General features: G+C 48.3%; 2 protein-coding genes across 3 annotated transcripts in view; one reads left to right on the forward strand and one right to left on the reverse strand.

The window, feature by feature from the left end:
- Positions 1-18804, reverse strand: part of NRBP1 (nuclear receptor binding protein 1) — a 42439-nt gene extending 23635 nt beyond the window's left edge. For both annotated transcript variants that reach the window (XM_069805327.1, XM_069805326.1), the window contains exons 1-6: positions 18688-18804; positions 18225-18447; positions 1942-2064; positions 1446-1547; positions 1263-1352; positions 703-743 (exon numbers count right to left, since the gene is read on the reverse strand). In XM_069805327.1, the coding sequence (XP_069661428.1) occupies positions 703-743; positions 1263-1352; positions 1446-1547; positions 1942-2064; positions 18225-18431 (563 nt within the window). In that variant the 5' untranslated portion in view covers positions 18432-18447; positions 18688-18804. The remainder of the gene's footprint in view (positions 1-702; positions 744-1262; positions 1353-1445; positions 1548-1941; positions 2065-18224; positions 18448-18687) is intronic.
- Positions 18805-19626: 822 nt separating this feature from the next.
- PPM1G (protein phosphatase, Mg2+/Mn2+ dependent 1G) overlaps positions 19627-22868 on the forward strand; it is a 28090-nt gene continuing 24848 nt past the window's right edge. Inside the window, exon 1 of the mRNA XM_069805325.1 lies at positions 19627-19924. Within this exon, the coding sequence (XP_069661426.1) occupies positions 19805-19924 (120 nt within the window). The 5' untranslated portion in view covers positions 19627-19804. The remainder of the gene's footprint in view (positions 19925-22868) is intronic.

The following is a 22868-nucleotide window of genomic DNA, read 5'->3' on the forward strand; positions in this document are numbered from 1 at the left end:
TTTTTTTTTTTTCCAAGGCTGTTACTAGCTATACACCAACTCTGGCTCAGGTAGAGAAGAGTATTTAACTCTGGCTCAGGTAGAGAAGAGTATTTAAAACCAAAACAAAAAAAACCCCACACATTCTATTCAATTGACTTGCACTAAGATGGCTGCAGAAAATCTGCATCATGAAGAAAAGTATAGATCCACATACGCTTCTAACAATATCACACCACAATAATTATGAATCCACTACATCCTACAGGGCTGCAGCCTGGCAAGACTAAGAAAATCTTCCTCACTCATCTCACATGGAATTTGATTTTTCTGAGACTTCTTTGCAACATCCTCTTGGCCACGGTTAGATCCAGGTTACAAAGTTGGATACTCTGGAGAGCTCCCTGATGCTCAACTCCCACACTCACTATCGTATCAGTCACAACTGTCAGGATCCAAAACCTACATTGCACCTGTTTATTTTAGAGGCTTCAATATTGTCTAACTGAAGACTCTGGGATTGTTATATAAAGTGCAGTTGACGCTCTGCAGACTGTGACTGGGATGAGACTCAGGCTGGGTGACTGAAAGTGCTCTCCAGGCTCCACTCCATGAAGTTTGCTAACATTTGGCAGCATGTATGTTTACAGCTTTTAATATTCTAGCACAAAAGATGCTACACTTAAACAGATGGCCAGACCACAAGATCAGTAACTCACATACCTGAGAGCAGATAGGATCTGGGTACACCATCGCTTCCAGGCCTACAGACACAGGAGCAAAAACAATAAAAATCATTCAAGGAAGAGGAACCAATTCATAGTTCTGTCATTCATAGCCTGTTCATATGAAGGAATATACACTCCATTCTGTGGCATCTTAGCTTTTACCCAGTACAGGTGTGTAGGAAGTAAGAAGAGGATCAGTACTCTCATGCTCAGTTTAGTTTCTGCATATTCGTATGGGTCAAGAAACACACCTCCCCTCCTAACTCCTCTCATGCACAGATGCCTTCCCTCTCTCCTGTATGCACACATGGAAAGGACATGCCTGTCACACCATACGTATGAAGCTGCAGAACTGCTGGAAACAAAGCAAACAGCATAGAACAGCTGTCCAAAAGAACCTGCAACTAAACTAGTTTACAGTAATAAAAAGAAATTGCAACCACATGTTATCACCAGGTTGCCTTCTCATCAGGATCCTCTGCTGAAAGAGCCTTCCAGAGGCTGATGGCACTAAGTGAATATATGAATATAGGCATACATGAAAAAAAGAGTTACCTTTTCATTCATCGTTTTGTGGTTTTTCTTTGTCTTCTTCAGGAACTGTTTCAAGCTCCCTGAAGACATATATTCAGTGATGAAGATCACCTGTAGGGGCAGTATGAGACATTACCCTCTGCTTCACTAATTACCTACAGAACATGCAGTGAGAAAACCCAACAGACTGTTTGTTTTACTTACCCTGGCCTTATTCTCCTTCACATCAGCCCAGTATTTGTGAAACTTCACAATGTTCAGATGTTCCAGCTGAATCAAGTTGTCAAACACCGCTTTAACTTTTTCCTTAACATCAGAGAGACAAACACATGCAACATCAGAGACCACATCAGCCCATATCTTACTTCCTTCTTGTGTCTTGGTCCCCTTAAACAACACTGTACACTTTAAACTCCTATGCTAAGGACAAACAGCATCTGATTTCATTCCACACTGCACCTTAGCTGAGCATGGTTTGATCACCAAGACTAAATCAACACAAGAGCCCATGGAAATAGCATAATGACAGTTCTCTGTCACGTTTTCTGCACAGGCCAGGCTTAAGCTGAATTTGCTACATTTGAGCAGCACGGCACTCCAAATCCAGCCAATAATCCACATGAAAGGTCACCAGTATCTATAATCCCACCCTGGTGCAAGGTATGTTTCCCACATCTTGTTGGGAAACACATAGACTTACTTCCTGAAGCTTAAAGTTCTTCCGCTCAGAAAACTGAACCTCATTCCAAACAACTTCCACACCTTCCTCTGTATCCATGGCCAGGTAGGCACTATCGATCCCTGGGACATTGCGCTGATTCACCTGTATGGGAAGGATGGAGACAGATGTGAGTTCTAAGCCAGGAAGACCAGATCATTACCATGCATCCTTCATTTGAGTATTATGAACTTTACCCATTAACTTTTAATTCAATGAGTGTTCCCAGACAGGATTGTGCACATGTATTTCAGGAATGGTACATACCCAAATGCGAGTACATTGTAGGCTGCATACGCAGCAAGACCTAGGCATATTCGAGGAAAAACTTCTTTTGCAGAAAGGCTGTTTTGTAGTATAAGCTGCCTTTTGGCAACAATACATTAGATTTTTATGTTTTACGATACCCGTAGTTCATTTAGCCACAAAAAAACCCCTCCAGCCATACAAAAGGGATACAAAAAAAGTCTCAAGAACTCTGACACAACTTTCTGGAGGAATTTTCTGAAAGGTGATGAGACACAAAACTCAAGAGAGGAAACTGATCCAAGCAGAGAGAAACAAAGATAAAGCTGCAAGTTGGGAATACACTTAGGAATTGATTACACAATTGAAACTGCTACAATAATTTCTTTAGTTAATAAATGCAAAAGTTAACCCAGCACAAGTACATCCACACCTAATATTAAAGACATAGACAAGCACTAAGAAAGCAACAAGGTAAGAGGAGGGTACCTGACAAAGCAAAAGTTTAAAGCCTAGCATGAGAATGGCTAGAGCTGCGGAAGTACTTAATGCTAAAAGACCTGCAGAGATACAAGATGAACAACACTCCCAGCAGCAAAGTTCACCATAATACTGTTTTTCCTCAGATATGTAGCATCATCCAAAGATGTATATGGGTTCCTCCCTCCAACATCTAGAGCATCTTGCTGTTCTGTAATGCCTTTTACATGCTATTTCGCAGGCATGCAGAAGTTATGGTCCAGTTATGGTTATAGTCCTACTGCACCAGGCAATGTGCAGTGATAAAACTGGATTCCTGTCTCAAAGTACTTACAGAAGAGAAGACAGAGGGTAGAATTTACCTTGTAATTGTCACCATCAACCACTACTATTCACATCAACTGGCCACATACGCAGAATCACTTCAATTCCAGCTGATCCAATTCTCCCCTTGAGGTAAAAGTTAATACAGAGATCTGGCTAGCAAATTCAGACTCATCTTCCACTTACATTACCTCAAAGTCCTGGCCATTTCACAGCTTTTCCTACTCATATGCCTCACCTTCTCTTCCCTCACCAGGAACCCCATCAGCATCCCATTGCTGGAAGCTTTTCACCATACATAAGTGCTTCCTCAAAAATCCCTTCCCCCTTGGCAGCCACTTTTACATGATCAAATTTACTCAGTTTCAGCTACAGTGTTATGCTAATGAGAACTGATGCAAATGTTCTGCCACCCACAACACTTAAATGAATTAAACACTATGCTATAGGAAATAACTACCGATAACACAATACCAACTAATAAAACTAAGAGAAAGAAACCAGTTTTTAATGGGCAGTGCTTTTAACTCTGGTAGACTAGGTACAGGCTCAAAGCATCCAGCTGACCATACTGAAATGCAAAAAACCTAAGGTTTGTATTTATAAAGAAACTCTGTTGTATGAGGTGGGTACCAAGAACAATTTGTAAGTCACGCTAACCATCAGCTGAACTTGAGCTCCTAATACAATGCATAATGACAAGGACTAACACAGCAACAGAACATGTACAAATAAGAATTGAGAAAAGAAAGGAGTCCACTGAGGTAATAAATTTACTATTCTACAATATCAACTTTAAAAGTTTGCGTTATAAAAATCTGTTCATTGGATGCTAAACTGAGAGTTGCTGCTGACTCTCTTGAGGGACAAGAGGCCTTGCAGAGGCCTCTAGATAGCTTGGAGCATTGGGAAATCATCAACAGCATGAAACTGAGCAAGAACAAATGCCAGATTCTGCACTGGGGACAGAGTAATGCCAGGCACAAGTCTAAACTGGGAGAGGAGTAGCTGGAGAGCAGCCCTGCAGAAAGGGACCTGGCAGTGCTGGTCGGCAGCAGCGCAACAGGAGCCGGCAGTGTGCCCTGGCAGCCCAGAGGGCAAACCGCACACAGCGTGAGTAGCGGGCCAAGAAAGGGGATCGTCCGGCTGTCTTCAGCACTGGTGCGGCCTCACCTCGAGTACTGTGTGCAGTGCTGGGCCCCACCATTTGAGAAGGATGTTCACGTCCTCGAACGCCTCCAAGAGGAGGGCAACGACGCTGGTGATGGGGCTGGAAGGCATGTCCCCTGAGGAGCGGCCGAGGACTCTGGGTTGCTCTGGTTTGGAGAGAAGGAGGCTGAGGGGCGACCCCTCTGCAGTTTCCTGAGGAGGGGACGTGGAGAGGGAGGTGCTGAGCTCTTCTACCTGGGATCCAGGGACAGGACGCCTGGGAATGGTTCAAAGCTGCATTGGGGGAGGTTCAGACTTGATGTGAGGAAGCATTTCTTTGCCGAGAGGGTGTTCAAACCCTGGAACAGGCTTCCTGGAGAGTTGGTCAATGCCCCAAGCCTGTCAGGGTTGAAGAGGCATTTGGGCAATGCCCTTAACAACGTGCTTTAACTTTTGGTCAGCCCTGAAGCGGTCAGGCAGTTGGGCCAGATGATCCTTGTAGGTCCCTGCCAGCTGAACTAGTCTATTCTACTCCATCAGTAGCTTGACAACTTAGACTGACAGCCAATCAACATAGGTTGGATTCTTTTTTATGATCTTCCAGGGGAATCCTAACAGGCCCAACAATATTCTGAAATTGCAGACGACACACCAGAGTGATAAATGACTACAAGAACAGTATAACTAGAGTGAAACAGATTGCTCTCTAAACTGAGCAGTAAACCACCGTGATAAAACCAGATGCAATGGGGTGACACAGGTAGGAATAAAGGATATAGGTCATCATAAAGACAGCCTGAGCTACAGAAAATAACTATTTAAAACAATCATAGAAGACAAGCAGCTTAACATGAACAATCCCATTCCCTTCCCACCACTTGCCTGCTGCATAACTGAGGGGTGAAATGTCCGAGATTTGATTTAAGGAGATGTTCAACATATTTATCATAAGAATTTGATTTTATATATATATATATACACACATACACACACCCCCCAGGTCAGGCTTGTTATGTTTCATCATTAAAGAAAGCTGAAAGAATGAAGATAATTAAGGACAGAACATTTATTCTTTCAAATTTTAGTATAAAAAATATCCTGGGGATGACAGTAGCATGAGAACACCTAGTACAATTAATAAAGCTGAATGCCAAAAGGCTTTAAACAAGCCCCCAGCCAACAGAAAGGCAGGTATGTGTTAGTATTGCAGGGACAAGATAAAAGCCATGACTACCAACACCCAGTGCCCATGCATCCCTCCACATTCTCTTCCTTCATCACACTTGCTGCCTATTCAAAGGCCTTCTAGCTTTACTGGATTAATTAAGTCCTCAGGTACTGACAACTACTCAAAGTCCGCCCTGATAATACAGCCAGTGGATGTGGATTTATTGTATCTTCTCCCATTTCTGGGCAAGTTAACCAAATGTAAATAATTTCCATGACTCGTAGACAATATTCCAGGGCACCAGATATGACCCAGGACACCAAACCCATCTGACATCACTGATGGTAATCCTCAGTTCAAGAGGAGATTCAACAGCTTGGGCAGAAGAGTAAAAGGAGAAAAATGCAGACAACTGAGAAGGCGACAGCCAAATCACTGTTTCACATCCCTCTCCATGCACAGCAAAGTGGAATCCTAAACCCTCATGAAAGCATGTTCTGGCACTTGCCCTGTACCTTCCCAAGGGTTACAGCCAGCCATTGCCTCTGAGCAGCTATTGGTGATTGATGGATGGTTGCAAGCTTAACAGCTCACAGTTTAGAAGCAATGTGGCAGTTAACACTATTGTAAACAGAGGTAGCTGTAGGAATATAAATTTCAACTTCTCCATGAACCTGACTGAGCAAGAGGAAATAAAAATGGCATGTTCACAATGCTGCCTTCCATGCCTTGCCCTGAAGGGCAAGGAGTGCAACCAGCAAGGTACGTAGCCTGGTACACCCATGCCCTGAAGAGATGACAGAAATACTGTTCTCGCCCTGAAGAGCGCTCAGGACTTGGGCATCAACACAGGATGAAGATGACGCAGGTTCTCTCCTCACTTTGCCCTAACTTCCTGCAAGCTTTGTCAAGTAATTTAAGACTGGTTTAACTTGTTTAACTTTCAGTGGTCTTTTATGACCCAGACCAAAGACAACAAGCTGCTCATGAACTATGCTAATGAAACAACAAAAGAAGAATGGCTCAAAATACCCCGTGTTCCTAGAGATAATGTATTATTCTGAAGTGTTTCTTTCCCAGAAAGCCCACATAGACTAGGTAGCTTTTAAACTATGAGGGAAGAAGTTAAGTGAACTCAGTTAAGCATGAATTTCTGAAGTACAACAGAGGAAGCAGTTCCACAACCACAACAGATTTACAGCAGAAATACTAATGTAGCTCTTTGTTCATATAAACAAGAGGTAAAGAAACTCAGGAAGAATTTCAAGTGAATTTAATTAATTAAATGGGAGTGGGGGAAAGAGATTTAAATGCTGTTACTTCAAGGCATAACTTAGCTTTAAGGGAAAAAAGGGAAAGGCAGGTTATTCCAATTGTCCAATGCATATTTCTTTCATAGCTCTCAAACTTCTAGGTATCTATCACTGAAAGAACACAGACTTTTGGAGAGACGCTCTATAGTTCACATGATCTGACAATTAAAAAAAAACAAAACCAAACCCCAAAAACAAACCGGCCTAAGCCACAAGTGACAGCAATGATTTAGAATCAAGAAAAAACACACAAAAAGTATAAAAATTGGAAAAAAAAACCTAAATAATTAGAATATCAGTACAGAATGAAACTGCACATTGAAGAAAAGAAATCAGGAATGGCAGCACATTAGGCCAGACACAAAAAGCCAGGTATCTGGTTAAGAGTAGCATGAATATGTTAAAAAGTTACCCTGGTCACTTGTTTAGGCCAGAGAAAAAAGATCAAAGCTCTGCTCAACCAGCTTGGCAAAAGCTTGACAACAGAGATAATATACCTACAGAAGACAGTAGCTGGACCACAGAGAAACATTACTTCTCACCAAACTGTGAGGAAACAAAAAGTAGCATGTTTACCAACAGAAAGAGGAAACAAAAGCAGCTGTCTCAGAGATTTGAAGCTAATCTAGAGTGTAACAAAATCAAAGAATGCAAGATCCACTGCAGGCAAAGGGGAAAGAAAAAAATCCAAGCAGCAAGCCTACTTCATGTTTTTAAACAAACAGACAGCACTGGCCTTTGCAATTATACTCACAGTAGTAAAATGCTTGAAAGGTGTTAATTCAAAAAGAAAATTAAAATAACTAGCGTAATATAACAAACTCAAGGAAAGGAAGGTATCAATTATTACCATGGCTATACAAAAGTATAAGGAAAAGAAAATCTGACTATCACCAATGCATCAGTTGTTTTTTTCCAGACAGCTACATGCTAGAACAAGTAATAAGATAAAATACATTAGCAGTAAGCTTGTCTATGTAACCAAACGAACAAATCTTGACCATTTAAATACAGAGTTAAAAGCCTTCCATGAGTTGGAGCTTGCCCTCACTTGTAATTTCACCAATGCAACAGCTCAGGAGATGCCCTCTTGAGAAACAAGTCAAAACGAGACATACTTTTTAAGCACATATAGACGGTGTCCCTGCCACCTCCCAGAGATTCCTGCCCCATGCTGGCCCACACAGCTGGACTGCAAAGGGCAGAGCACAGCTCAGAGCCAGGTCACTGTTCACAGAGCCCTGTTCCACCCTGTCAGCAAGAATGACAACTGTTCTGTAGAAAAGCAGTGAGTTTTGAATCATACCACTGTCATGCAGACTGTAGCCCCGTGGCCAGTCCAGCCTCTCCAAAAGCATTTTGACAGTTCTGGCTAAACAACATACTGAGGGACAGGCTTCACTAAAAATTCCTGTCAGATAACTCTCCAGTCAGTAGACTAGCAACTTAAAAAAACCTGTAAGTATGACAAGAGTCAATTTGCTCTGAACAGAAAAAGCACTGCTCTTGCTATCCCACAAGGGATACATGCATCCTTCCCATCCATTTAATGGATAACAGAAACAAACATGTAAGTTGTCTACTAGGAGCCCAAAGGGACAAATGCTTGGTTTCATTCAGTGCTTCAAAACAAATGAGCAATCCAATGGAGTCAGAGAGAGTTCAATCTTACCAAGCTGAACTAGGGAAGCAGGCAGAGGCGATGAATGTCCCATCCCTAACTGCCAAAGGGAAACAGAAACAGCACAGCAAAATAAATAAGGGAGTGGGGAAGAAAACCCAATATCCTCCAAATAAAAAACCATTCAGATAGAAGTCCATCAGGAAGGTTACGGTAACTCACCAGTACCTCTATATTTACTACACTATTATCACCCCTGTACTGTTAACCAAAACCCTCATCAAACATACGACACCAAAGACGTACCACAGATAGTTCATATCCCTGAGAACAGTTAGAAATAAAACTGACTGGGAGGTTCGGGAAGCTCTCAGTACTGAGCCCTGGGCTAGTAAGCTCAGATGAGTGCCAGTAACGCAAAACACCAGGAAGAGGGGAAAAAACAGACAGGATAAACTCCAAGTTAGCTACTTTCATTCTGCACTAGCCCATCCTGTTATTCTGAGATACTTTCACTTGGTAGAGAGATCTTCAAATCACTGCAGATAACTCTGAAAAGCATCACTTGGTCTTAGGAGGTGTTAAAACATCAATATTAGGAATTACAAGGAAAGGAATAGAAAAAGCCATTAAAAATGGTATACTGCTGTAAGTACAAATGGGCTTGTAAAAATCACTCATGGCACACAGAATACAAATAGAAAGTAATTATTTCACATTTCTGATAATACAAGAGCGAGAAAGCAGCCAAGGAAGTGATCAAACATCGTATTTTAAAGAGAACGATGAGGAAGCACTTGATCCTGACATATATATATATATAAATAAATTAAACTGTAAAGCTGACTACCATGGGATATATGTCAGAAGTTAAAATGACTGCAAGTTGAGATTAAACTAGCTATCTGAAACGTGTGCATTTGTAACTACTAAATACAATAGTCCAAATACACTACCTGGCTCAAATTTCCTCAACTCCTGATTATCGTGAGAATGTGTCACAGCAAACATCTTAGTCTTTTTCCCATTCTTCTCCTGTTCACTTTCTTATTTGGTGGTTTAACAGCAGAAGCTCTGGCTCTGCCACCTAAACATGAAAAAGCTAGAGCAGAATTCCACATATTCACAAGACATTAATTTTCTATCCAGAATGGGAGTATTTTAATTAGACATTTTCTCTTCATTCTTGCTACTGCTGTAATCACAGTTTTAGAAGTTGTATTATTCCACCTTCTGCATTTTAAGAGTTGTTCACTCAACTCCAGGCAGAGCTGCAGAAGTCTGCCTGAACTAACAGGCAAAAAAAGTTTCATCGAACTACTGTGGAAAGATATCTGGGTAAGGGCTATTCAAGGTAGAAGCAAGAACCACGTCAGTGATCAGAAGAACCACAACAGGGCAGGGAACCCAGACAGCCTAATCCATGATGGATGAAACACTGAACTAAGGACTCCCAAGGCCGCAAAGGTGAGCAAATAAGTCATTGTCCCTATAAGGAAAACCCACTGTAGGCAATTCAACAGGAGAAACCCCTGCAGCAGTATTACGCCAAGTGGACACGTTGCATACACGAATACAGGCCTTACAATAGGATGTCGGAGACAGGCAATTTTGGGATCGAACAAGAGTATTTGCGTACAATATTCATGGGATGTTCAAGGGAAGGGCCAAAAGCGTGGAAAAAGAAGGATCAAGATGAGTTGCTAGCCAAGTCCTGCGTCTGGTCACCGTCGCCTGAACTATCATTTTATTAAATTATTTTCCAAACTATTTTCTGTGCAACTGTGCTCCTTAGTCTCTGTGTATGTGCACACACAAGCACACAGATCTGCTAGTGAACTTCAAGCCAGACTAGCCAGAAAGTTAGGACAAGAGGTCTTAGGGCCAGATTTTGCAGAGACAGAGAGCCTGGGAAACAGGTATTAGAGACATCCACAAAATGGGACTTTCCCTGAGCACTGATCCTTAGAAACAGGATACAGCTATTCATGTCACCCATGTTAACATGGGATGCTTGGAAAAGCTCCATGCTCCCTCCCATTTGTGCTAACCTATTTATTTCTGGCTGGCCATGCTTTTACAGCGTCTCTGTCTATCCAGATTTGCTATGCAGCCTCACTGCAGGCAGGACCTGGAACCAGAGGCAGCAAGCAGCCTCTCCCCTCCACTGGCCCAGCAGTAAGTTTCTTCCCAAGCTTAAGCCTCACTGTAACATATGACCCCCACCAAACAGACAGCAGCAACCACAATATTGGGATTGCTCCCCTGGGCCTCCCCATGCAGGTCTAAAGAGACAGAGGTCTGACAAGGGGAAGGCTCTGGTGCTGGTAGAAAGCTGCATGGACCATGCTATTTTTTAGAACAGCTCTGTAAAGAACACAGAGCAAACCCTATCCCTCAGTCACAGGCAGCTGGAGCATAACTAGCACCTCTAACCACCCAGGAAAGCTAGAAAAGCAGCAGGCAGCTGTCCTGGCTGCACCTGCTCCCCCACTGAAGCAGCACAAAGGCTGAGAAGCGATGCTGGCTGGGGCGGCACTAAGCAAGCTGCCAGCTGTCTGTTACAGTCAATAAGCAAGAACATAATGGGTCTGTAGACAACAGGCCCAAGACAAAGGCTCAATTCCGTCTACATCCTGCAGTGCCCCTCATCTCATTCAAGCACATCTCAAGGGTTCATTCCTTCCAGGAAGCCGCCAGATGAGCCGATAAAAATGTTAAAAGGCTGCACATACTCCCTCTTTTGAGTATCTTCCCAATGGTCAAGTAAAATCATAAAAACTACAGCATGGCATTAATTTTCTCCACCAACTGGAAAAAAACAGGTCCACTGCCAAAGCCTGTCAAAAAGCTGGCAGCCCTCCTAGCACTAGTTTGCTTTGAGAATCTCTGCAACCCATCCTCTCTCTGGCAGCAGAATCCAAAGCTCAGAGCATCTCAAATGCCACCCTTCCAAGGAACAATGCCTCACTTTCCCACACACAGACACTCAGATGTGTGATAGGAAAAGAAAGACTGGCGCTTATCTTTTACTACCTCAGCAAGCTTCTTTCCAGTCACAACAGCAGCTAAGAAATCAGACTCAAGTATCACAGAATCCAAACACCCAGTCTACTGGCATTTTCTCTCCAAGAATCCTGTACTCTGTCTCCTTGAAGAAATGTAAATCCAGAGGTGCAAAAGTCATCAACCAGCTCCAGATGAAAAATGATATGAGAAATTAAGACTCCCACTAGGAGTGAAAAGACAACAGAGAGGTGAAATAAAGATGCAGTAGACCCAGCATTTCATTTCATGTCTTTCTGGGTTCAGCTTCTCATAAACCACAGCTCCTTCCTTAACATTTGATAGCACTAGCATGTATCAAGAGCATCTGTTAGCTTGAGCACTAAAATTCAGCTGTAACATCCAGCCACCTAGCCATTAAGGGCTCCCTGAACAGCTGGGAACCACCTAGCCAAATGACTGCAAGGTCTTTCATAAGAAAAAGAGAAGCAAACCAATGGCAATGGTGCTGAATATACTAAATTTCTGAACTGCCAGCAACTGTATACAATGAAGAATAGCAAGACTGAACACTGAACTCAGATATACCCCCAGGCATACTGCCTCAAATACTGCTCCTCAAGTTCTGCACCTGACCTGATACCCAGGTCCACATGGAACTTCAACATCCTATCTTAGCCTGCACGCCACAGTAAAGGAAGCTATGAAGAGCTGCACCTTTCATCTAGTTTACCCAACAGTGGAAAATACTAGATAGGAAAACAAGAATTAATCAATGTAGCAATCACTGTAGGCACAGACACACTTATATACAAGAGATTTGTCTCCAGGGACGAGGCAAAAACAAACCTCTCAATCTCAGCAGCCACTGAAGTGGGGGTATAACATGGAAAGTGCTCCAGCAGCTGAGCTCGCAAAAAAGTTAGTAATACCTCAAGCAAAGAACAACAACCAGACAACTACAAGGTCATTTCTTTCTCAAGGGAGATCGTTGATGGCTAGCAAGAACTCAAACATCACCTTTCAGCCACCCCAGAAATCAGCCCCAAGATTTTGGAATCTGTAGGAAAGAAGTACAACCCCCGTGTATGCCATCCACACAGGACTGAGCGAGTCCAAGTTTCCAGTCAAGGGACTGAATGCAAGCAGGACTACACGAATTTTACAAGGTTCTCCCGCTAAACTTGAGCAGCCTGACATATCCTCAGAGAAAGGGCAAAGGTATTTACGCAGAGACTGGTACTCTTTCTCCCATTATCTCTCTTTTCTCCTTTAAGTGCCAGGCTTCACATCCTTGCAGTCTTGTGTGTCAGGGAACGAAGCAGCACTCGGCAAGAGCTGTACCACAACTGACTATACCTCACAAGGAGCCCGCAGAAGAGAAAGCCTAGCATACCCAAGTCTGCTCGGCCCTTTTCTCTCTCTTAACCATGACAGACATGCTCACACACGTTACCAAACTGGGAACCTGCTTGTTCCCATATCCACAATATGATACAGATTCACTCAATAGCACTAAAGGGGTTATTTACTAAGCATGTTACAAAGATGTCAACAAAGTATTTACAATAAAGTCTTAGCTTATACCATCACACAGTGTTTTCCTATCCAGAAAAGGTATAGAAAGAAATCCAGTCAATAGACAGCTATTAAACACATGACAAACTACAGGACCATCTAAGTCTGTGAATGGTTAAGTCTCTCCCACTAACAGATTTACTGGGTTGAAAATGAAAAAAGATTCTGCTGCAGCAGAGCACAAGTTTTCCTACAACTATATTGAGGCCACTTTTCTGCTTGATAGGTGTAGCTCTCAGGGACAGCAGACACTGAGTCCGAGCTCTCAGTTTCAGGTTTAATACCAGCCAGTAGCAGGAGTCTAAAAATGAACCGCAAGTGTGCCGCTGCAATCCATCTCTATTAAGAAGTTTCTATTCCTAGGAGGCATAGCAGATAATTCTGAAGATACTTGGACAACCCAAGAAAAATAAATTACGCATGCATGCTGACTGAAAGAAGAAAATGGGGTGTCACAAGGGGACAGCAGAAAAAGAGGGTTTTGTCAGGCAGAAAAGCCAAAAGGGACCAAGGCAAGCACAAGCTTGGAGAGCCTGTCAGCCTCAGTCTCTCCCTCCTGTGACTCCCCTAACTTCATGCTGTGGGTCCTTTTTCTATGTCTCTCTGCCACGAGACAAGATTCCCCTGCTAAAAGTTTATCTTCAGCTCCTTGCAGAGGCTAAAGCCTCACCTTTGTATATGTTAGGAGAGCAACCAGATGTGTGGATACAATGCATAGAGGGATTCAGCTCAGGCAGGAAAGCAATACAGTTTGCAACACACCAGGAGACCCACGATTGCAAAGTATACGCAGCAGCGGCAGCATGAGAAAGCAGATTGTCACGGTCCCTGTGGTGCTTAAGGACAGGAGAGAGATGCCTGAAAATGCCCAGGTTGGTTATACAGTGCAGGAAAGAGCAGAGTGATACCAAGTCTTCTCTTGTGTAAATTGTTCAACCAACAGAAAATAAGTATCCTATGGGACAAGCTACATTTACTCTCTCCCCTCTTAGCCATCTCAATCCGGCAGCAACTTCACCCTTCAGGTATATCAAAGCATGACCACATGCACTATTCATTAAACATTCCACAAACCAGCCAACTTTGGGGAAGGTAAGCGTTATCTAGTTAAAATAGGTTCTTAGTTAAAAATTTCACAGCAGCTTTTAAAATTAAATGACTACTCTGAACTTTCACAACAATTACACACTTTGCACTACAGAAGTTCCCTGCCTCTACGAAAATTTACCATCAATGAACTCAACATAACCCTTTCTTAGTTTAAGCAGGAATAGAGTAGAATATAGACTAGTTCAGCTGGCAGGGACCTACAAGGATCATCTGGCCCAACTGCCTGACCGCTTCAGGGCTGACCAAAAGTTAAAGCACGTTGTTAAGGGCATTGCCCAAATGCCTCTTCAACCCTGACAGGCTTGGGGCATTGACCAACTCTCCAGGAAGCCTGTTCCAGGGTTTAAACACCCTCTCAGCAAAGAAATGCTTCCTCACATCAAGTCTGAACCTCCCCCAATGCAGCTTTGAACCATTCCCAGGCGTCCTGTCCCTGGATCCCAGGTAGAAGAGCTCAGCACCTCCCTCTCCACGTCCCCTCCTCAGGAAACTGCAGAGGGGTCGCCCCTCAGCCTCCTTCTCTCCAAACCAGAGCAACCCAGAGTCCTCGGCCGCTCCTCAGGGGACATGCCTTCCAGCCCCATCACCAGCGTCGTTGCCCTCCTCTTGGAGGCGTTCGAGGACGTGAACATCCTTCTCAAATGGTGGGGCCCAGCACTGCACACAGTACTCGAGGTGAGGCCGCACCAGTGCTGAAGACAGCCGGACGATCCCCTTTCTTGGCCCGCTACTCACGCTGTGTGCGGTTTGCCCTCTGGGCTGCCAGGGCACACTGCCGGCTCCTGTTGCGCTGCTGCCGACCAGCACTGCCAGGTCCCTTTCTGCAGGGCTGCTCTCTAGCCACTCCTCTCCCAGTTTATACTTGTGCCCGGCATTATTTTCCCCTTGTGAACCAATATATTTTAAGTTATATTAGTCAATATAGTTTATCCTAGGCTGCTGTAGCTAAAATATGACCGAGTAATTCACAATCCTGCCAACTCGACTGCATTAACAACCAAAACTTTTTTCCTCCCCCCGCCTCCCCAGACAGCCTCTGCTGACTTGCTAACTTACTCTGGACACAAACCGAGCACCCTGAGCCTGATGCGCTAGCGAGCACCCTGTGTGCCTGAGAACCCAGCCATCGGCCAGGGCTGCTGAGCTCCCCTGTGACTCGGGTGACTGCAGCGGAACAAAGACGGAGCCAGCGACGGGAGATGCGGGCAGAAGCCCCGCAACAGAGGGGGCCCCCTTCCCCGGGGCCAGCGCCGGGAGCCGAACACCGGGGGAGCCGCCGCCGGGACGAGGGAGAGGGCGTCGCTGGGCGCGGCCAGGGAGGCGAGCAGCCTACGGGAGCTGGCGCTGGTGATGAAACGCTTCCCGCTCCCTGCCATTGGCGAGAGCAGCCGTCCTTCGCGGAGCCGCCCCGCCTGCCGCGTCCCGGCCCGGCCGGTGCCCGTCCCGCGGCCTTCCCCAGCCCCGGTGGCGCTGGCGGCGGGCGCGCCTGCGCCGGGGTGCTCGGGAGGGCGTGAGGACGGCTTCCCCCCGGCGGAGAAACGCGCCTGAGCGCCGCGGAGCCGGCAGTGGGCAAGCAGCGGGACTGGCACAGCCGCCGCAGGCCCCTGGGCCGCCCTGCAACCCTACCGTTCTGGTTTTGTACCCAGAAGCCGCCGCGGAGGCACCGGCGACAGGCAGACGTGCTCTCGCATCGCTGCGGCTTATTCTGCTGAAATCTGCTCCTTTACGGTAAATAGCCTGAGCACTTACACCCTTCCCGTTCACCAGGGCAGCCTGCTCCCTCGGACTCGTGGGACCCCTCTCTGCACAGCCCCTGCGCAATGCCACCTCTGTTCGAGGAACTCGATTACAAAGAGTCTGTAGCTATTAAAAAGTAGTGAAATAAAAAAAATAATAAAGTGAGGTTACTACATTTCCAAACATACATCCAAGTACGCAACTCAAAGCAAGCGGTAAAGAACGTAGCATCCAAGGAACACCAGACCACACGCAGCACATACAATCTTACTCTGCCTGCAATCACACATGCTCTTTTCTCCCCAGATTATCGCGTTATGTTGCTTCCAAGGTGGCTGCCTAATTCGGCATCCCAAGAAGCTACTGCTGAGATAAAGAATCAGGATTGCATCACCGAGCGGCACGTCCCTTTTCCATGGCGTAAGGCCTCCTCTCTGCCGAGGGGTAGCGAGTAAGAGCCTGTCCACATGGCTGCACCAACCGGAATAACCAGAGTCGATTGAGCCCTCACACTAGCAGCCCTGTACTGGGACACCGCTGGCACAGGAGACATTTTACTCTAGTATGCTAGGATGCTCAGAAGGTAAAGCTGTTGTTCCAAAATAAATTTCATGCTGGAACATCAGCAGTGGGAGAGTTTACTCCAAGGAACAGATCAGTCCAAAAGCTGAAGACAGTAAAAAGAGTATGATGTAATACAGGTAAAGTGAATGAATGCCACTCCACAAGCTTGAGTCTAATCAAGACACAAATTTACATGCAAAATTAAGAGACAAAACAGAATTTCACTGCATGATCACTACAAGCATGTGTTTTTCATACACACATGAAACATAAGGCCCACGCACGGGCAACTGCAGCCGGTATCAGTCAGACACCGAATCAGCAGTTCCTGCGGGGAGGCGGTGCAACCTTGACAGATGAAGGCTCTAGAATCAGAGGCCCTGAGTTTACCCCAGGTCAGTCAACAATTTGTTTTGTGGCCTTCAACAGTCATTCCTCTATCTGTAAGGTGGAACAGAGCTCATATGTCTAGCATACAGAGGCAGCTTGCCTTCAAACCAACCAGCCACTCTCGTTCTCAAGCCAGAAGACAGTATTTTAGCCATTCCAAAATTTTAAGGAGCTTCTTGTGTTTGGGCCTTAATTTGGCTGCAGATGGGAAAACTAAAATCCAAAGAAAATACTAGACCCTAGTATAAAAAGCTTTACTTTTTATGTAGGAAAGTACAGAAAAGCCTGGAAGGAAATTTATCTTTCTGTGTCAAAATGATCAGTATTAAATAAAACATATTGACACATAATACACAAACTGAACATCAGCTTTGTTCCCCAACATGTGCCAGTTCAGCACAGCTCACAGGAAAAAGCACTTCAGGTTATTGTAAGGAATATATTGTGGAGGATAGAATTAACACTTCATACAGATACCTTCCCCATTGCAACCCAAACAGTACAGCTTCACCAGAAAAGGCACATTTTTACTACACCATGCTAGGATTTGGCTTACGTTAACAAAACCAAGACAGCTTTCCAGCAAACAAACATAAGGAGCTGCAGGGAATCCTTGACCTTACTTTGCCCTCCAAATTTACATCAAAATAAATGAGTCTTTCACCACCACCCTAGTTTGAACTACTGTGTCTACAATAATGGATAAAGCAGAAGAACCTCTAGGCTCAGCCCTGACTTGGCTGAGAAAAGCTATATCAGCACTTGTGCCGCAGCACTGGAGTGAACATTTTCTGTCTTTCAGCAACTACCACAGCTATACAGCTTGCCCAGCCAGAGCAGGTTTCACTGAGCCAACATGAAGCAGAAACCAGTTTGTGGAGACAGCCCCCGATAAGATAAACAGACCACAGCAAAGAGCGGAAGGAGGGAGAGGTCCAGAACAGTAAGATCTGATCTACTTGCATCTTCACACAGGACAACACTGATACACGCACTGAGAAGTGGATGCGAATAGGACAAGCCAAGAAACAAGTCTGCATGAACTGGCTATGCTTTACCCTAATTGAAGACTTCAAAGCAAACCAAAACCAAAGCATAATTCAAAAGCCGATGAGACCAGGTAACTGGCTGCCTCCATAGCAGGTACTGTTCACTTCACACTCCTGTCTAGTCACTGCTCTTCCCTATTCCCAGAGCAAAAGATCTGCAAAACGAGGAGTGCTGGAGACGCTCCCCACTCAGCACCGCACCAACAGCGGGCCCTGACACCACCCGTACAGAAGAGCCTGCAGCACAACGAATGTGCAGGGAAAAAAGCACGCTGCGCTCTGGCCTCGACGTGCCCAAGCCCGAGGACAGACGGCCCCGCAGCTCGAGAAAGGCCATCCACCTCCCTGCCGCCCGAGGAGCTTGACGGACCCTTGCCACTGGGGTCCGGGCCGACCCGGGGACAGGTGGAAGGAGGACAGCCAGCGGGGCGGGACAAGAGGCCGCCCAGGTCCCGCGCCCCGCCCGGCTCGCTCGGGGCTTCCCCGCGCATCCCAGCGTCCGGCCCTGGGAACCGGCCCCCGGCACTGACCTCCTCGCGCCTCTTTTGCCAGCGGCCGCAGGGCGACTCCTCGAGGATCTCGGACTCGTCCTCGCTCTCCTCCTCCTCCTCCTCCTCCGGGGGCGCCGCGGAAGTCACCGGCGCAGACACCGAAGTCATTCCCGGGCCAGACGACGCGGACTCGGGCTTTGAGTCGGAGCCGCCGCTCGGCACCTGCTTGGACTCACCCTCCGACATGCTGCGGTCACAAAACCTGCGGGCCAGAGGCGCGGGCCGTGAGGCGAGGCGAGGCGGCTATGAGACCAGGCCACACCAGGCCCGGCGGGCCGGGCCGGACCGGGCCGCGCCCGCTGGGCCTGTCAGCCGCGGCCGCACCCCGGGCCTGTTGGCGGCGCCCGACCGAGCCGGTTCCGGCCCACAGCAGAGGACAGCATAGGGACGGGGGAGCGGGGTTGGGGGGAAGCGCAGGGAACAGGGGGTGCCGCATACTTACCGGGCTCGCCCGGCACCTCCCGGTCCCAAGCGCGTCGCTACTCCGCCGACGGGCCGCCACCAACTGCCGCGCTGCGTAACGCGCCGTCTAGGGCGGGGCAACCCGCCCGGCGGCCAATCAGAGCCCAGGAGCGTGCCGTCAGCCTTCACGAATTGGCCGGTGGGCGGAGCTCCGGGGTATATAACACCATAGGGGGCGCCCGCGCCCTCCCTGCGTGAAACGCCGTGAAGTGGGGCGGGAAGGGCGGGGCGGCTTGGCCCCGTGCGATAGCCAATGAGAGCCCGAGAGAGGGGCCGTCAGCCTCTGCTGATTGGTCGGTGGGCGGGGCGGAGTTTCTAGACGGTGCGTGGGGGGGGGCGCGCCGGGCCCCTCGCTGGGGTGGGAGAGGTGTGTCTCCGCCGGGCGGGCGGGCGCGGAGCCGCCCCACGCCACAGGCAGGCGGTGGTACCGCCGGTCCCGAGTACCCTGTTCCCCCCTTCCCGCCATATGATGAGCATGCTCGAAGCGCAGCTGTCGGGGGCAGCCACCCTCTCCGTCACCCCGGGGCGGCAGGGCGAGCTGGCCTCCGAAGGGCTGCCGCAGCCCCCCGAGTGCGGCTCGGCCCGCCCGGGGGTGCCCGCGGCCGGGGGACGGAGGGAGCTGCAGCGCAGCTCGCAGCCAGAGGCGGGCCGTGCCGGGCAGTCCCGGGCTGGGCCCGTGCGCCGCTGACAGCCCTGGGGGGGGGCAGCGGGGGGCGGCGGCCGAGCCCCGCGGGCCCGAAGGCGCCGAGCGGAGCGCGCTCCTGGCCCCCCTGCGCCGCGCTAGCCGCCGGCCGCTCCTCTCTATGGTAGGCGCTTCCGGCCCCTGTGCCGCTGCCGCGCGAGCTTGAGCGCCGTCCCCCCCCGTGGCGACTCTATAGCCCGCGCTTCCGGCCGCGCGACTTCCGCTCGGCGGCCCGTTGGTGGGTGGTTCCGCCGCCCTCGCTGCCTCGCCGCCCGCGCTGGGCCGCCCGCGCCCGCCGCCGCCCGCTACGGTCCGGTCGCGCGCGGCCCGGCCGCCGCCCCCGCCGCCGCCGCCCCTCCGCGCAGGGCCGCCGCGCCGCGGGCCGTGGTCCGCCGGCGGAGGCCGCCGCGGCGCCATGGGCGCCTACTTGTCGCAGCCCAATACGGTGAAGAGCTCGGGGGACGGCGCTGGGCTCGGGCCGCGCCCGCTCCACTTCGGCTTCAGCGCCATGCAGGGCTGGCGCGTCTCCATGGAGGTGAGCAGGGCACCGGGCGCGGGCCCCGGGGCGGAGGGGCCGGCGGCGCCGGGCGCGGGCTGCCGCGGAGCCCCCGGAGCTGCGGCTCCAGCTGCGAGCCTGGCGGCGAGGCTTCCTTCTCCCCCGGCCCTTCCTCGGTGTCCTGCGCCGTCAGGCGGGGCAGCGCGGCGGCCCCGCCGGCGGCCACCGGAGGGACGAGGGGGAATGGGGGGCTGTGGTGGTCGGTCCCTCCCTCCCGCGGGCACCAGGCGCTGAGGCCGCGGTGCCCGCGCCGTCGGAGCGGGGAGGGGGCTGCCTCTCCCGGTGCTACCGTGGCCTCGCCGGAATGCCGGTAGGCTGTCGCTAGTCCCGGCTGCCGTGGTGACCCGCTGGGGAGGCACCTCGCTTCGTGGGGGCCCCACGCGGCTTCTCATCGGGGGCGCTCCCGGTACGCACAGCCCGGAGAAATCCCGGCGGGGAGTGAGAGACTTGAGCAAAAAAGCGGAGGAAAGGGCAGTTTAGTGCTTGGGATGAAGCACTGAGCGAAAGCAAATGAAAAAGCCCCAGGCAAAAATCCCTGCTTTTCTTTCCAGGCAGAAATGAAGTGTCAGTCTCTCTCTCCATGGTTTGGGGTTTTTTTCTCTAGGCAAATTTATTGGAGGAATTCTCATTGCTGCTCCCAGTCTCCTGTAGCCAGTCCTGCCTTTACCATCCTATCAGCTAGGCTCGTTATGGGACAAATTAATTATCGCAAGATGAATACCTGGCTGTGGGAGCCAGGTGTTTGCCCATGCTCCTCCTGGGGGCCGGGGGGGGGGGGGCGGAACTACTTTGTAAAGGTGCTTGTATAAGGGCAATGTCGAGCTGCTGGGACTACTTCTCTGTCTGGCCAGCAGTTACTCGTTCTTTGCATTTAACACCGTCCATGAGTACGATTAATCTGCTGGTTTATTTTCCCTTCCAGGCAGCCGGCAAACAGGCTAAATTAGATGAGGATTAATACTGGTCCCTCAAACCCCCAGGGTACATCTTCTCTGAACACAGTAAAGCAGCCTTCTTGTTTGTAGCCCTTTGGCTAGTTTGGAGAGGATGCCTCATTCAGACTGTCGGGGATTGATTTTTTGCAAATATGGTTTTGTGAGCCATGCTATCAGATACTTTACTGCTGCTGAAATGTTACAGCAGTCTTGCTGGTGACAAAACAGTGACCAGGTGTTTCCTCCTTTCTGTGTGCATCAGAGCCCTCTGAAACTGTGAGCTCTAGTTTCCAGGGTAGAAGAGGCAGGAGAATTTGGTGCTTGTGCTCTTAAGATACACTCAGAGTATGTGTGTGCTAAGCTGACTGTGACTGATAGTATCTCAGCTGGTCCATCCTAGTGACCTCTGGAGGGGTGAAATGGTGGTACAGAGACATTACTGGAACACTGAGGTGATGTGCAGTGTAATCTCTGCAAGGCAATTAGCTCATGTGTAAGAAGCTGAATGCAGGCAGTGTTCTGGCATCCTTGGTGCACAGAGGCCAAAAGTGTTTTAAGGAGGCAGGCCTGGATGAGGGAGAGCAGAGAGTTGCCCCTATTTATGATGCTGGTAGGCTAAAATAGCCCTCCCACAGGTGGGACATTGGCTCCTCATTTCACTTATTTGAGGTCTGTTCTTGCTGCTGTTGACCTTTACAGAAATTGGATGAGGCCCAGAGCTTGCAGCTGTGTTTTCTGCACTAGCCAACATCTTTGGCTTATCTCCCTCTCGGCAGAAGGAATACTGAGGCCATTGGTGTAGACATGGTTTAGCTGTGTTATTACAAGAAATGAGAAGATGGCCGGAGCGCTTGTGTTACAAGTTGAACTGCTGCAAATTGCTTCTAAGTCTGTGATGGGATAGAAACATGCATTGTTGCACATACAGCTCGGCAGAAATTCTTTTGCATTTTCTTGCGTTCCAGGGCTGTGTTCTTCTCTGTGTCTTGTCTTGGTTTGTGGTTTTTCCTTTTCTTCATGTTTAATTGTACTTTTGCTCTTCTGTAAGGCTTGGAGAAAGTTCTGAGCAAATATTTACGCTTATGGCTTTAGTTATGTTAGTGAAGCCAGTAAGAGTGTGTACAAGTGGTAGGACACAGGCATTTTTCGGTAGCAGAAATTTGTGTAAAGGAGTTGTCTGTTGTCTTTAACTTACATTTTAGGAGCCCCCAAGTGAGGTAGGTATACAGGGCCCTGAAGAAATACTATAATAAAAATCTGTTCTTAGTCCAGAGAGGTTGCTTTGTGAGTAAGGAAATGTTTGGGGCAGATGAGGGACCCAAAGGATAAGGATACCAAAAAAATAGCATTAGGTACTATGCGCAAATCAGAAGAGGGAAAAAGGTGAAGAAGGCTTTGTGGTACAGAGAGGAGTGCTCTGGGATACAGGGAAAGGTGCAGGAGGCACTTTGGAAGTAGTTGGATGGGGCCTCCCTGAGCTCTTTGGTGCTGTTCTGACCATATCTCCAAAATGAGACATCCAGCAACCCCTGTGTGCAGCTTCATTCCTGGGCTCAGAAAAAAAAGCCCTTGCTTCAAAAAATGCAGAATTTGGCTCAAAATATAGAGATTTGTCAAATTAACTCTCAGTTTTAACTTGTTTGCTAATTTCAACTGAATTTGATCTTTGATGTTTCAAAGTACTGTTTTTCAGTACTGCCATAGTAACCACTGAGGTAGCTGGGGGACACCTAGAATCCCATCCTTGAGGGGAAGGCTAGATAGCAGAAAGCTGGCATCCAGGCTTTGTGAGCTCTTGCTCAGTCTGAAGAGCATGAGATCATGGTTACTTGGAGGACAATTGCTGCAGTGAGCTTACCAGGCCTGGAAGCAGGGAGGGAGACTTGTAAATGACAGCCTTTTGTGCTGGCAGCACAAGGTGGTCTTAGTGGTCAGTCAGAAGCCCTCTGAACTGCTTGTAGTGTTGAAAATGCCAGGGACTTGAGTGT

The sequence above is a fragment of the Haliaeetus albicilla genome, chromosome 18 (assembly GCF_947461875.1).
Source record: "Haliaeetus albicilla chromosome 18, bHalAlb1.1, whole genome shotgun sequence".
NCBI lineage: Eukaryota > Metazoa > Chordata > Aves > Accipitriformes > Accipitridae > Haliaeetus > Haliaeetus albicilla.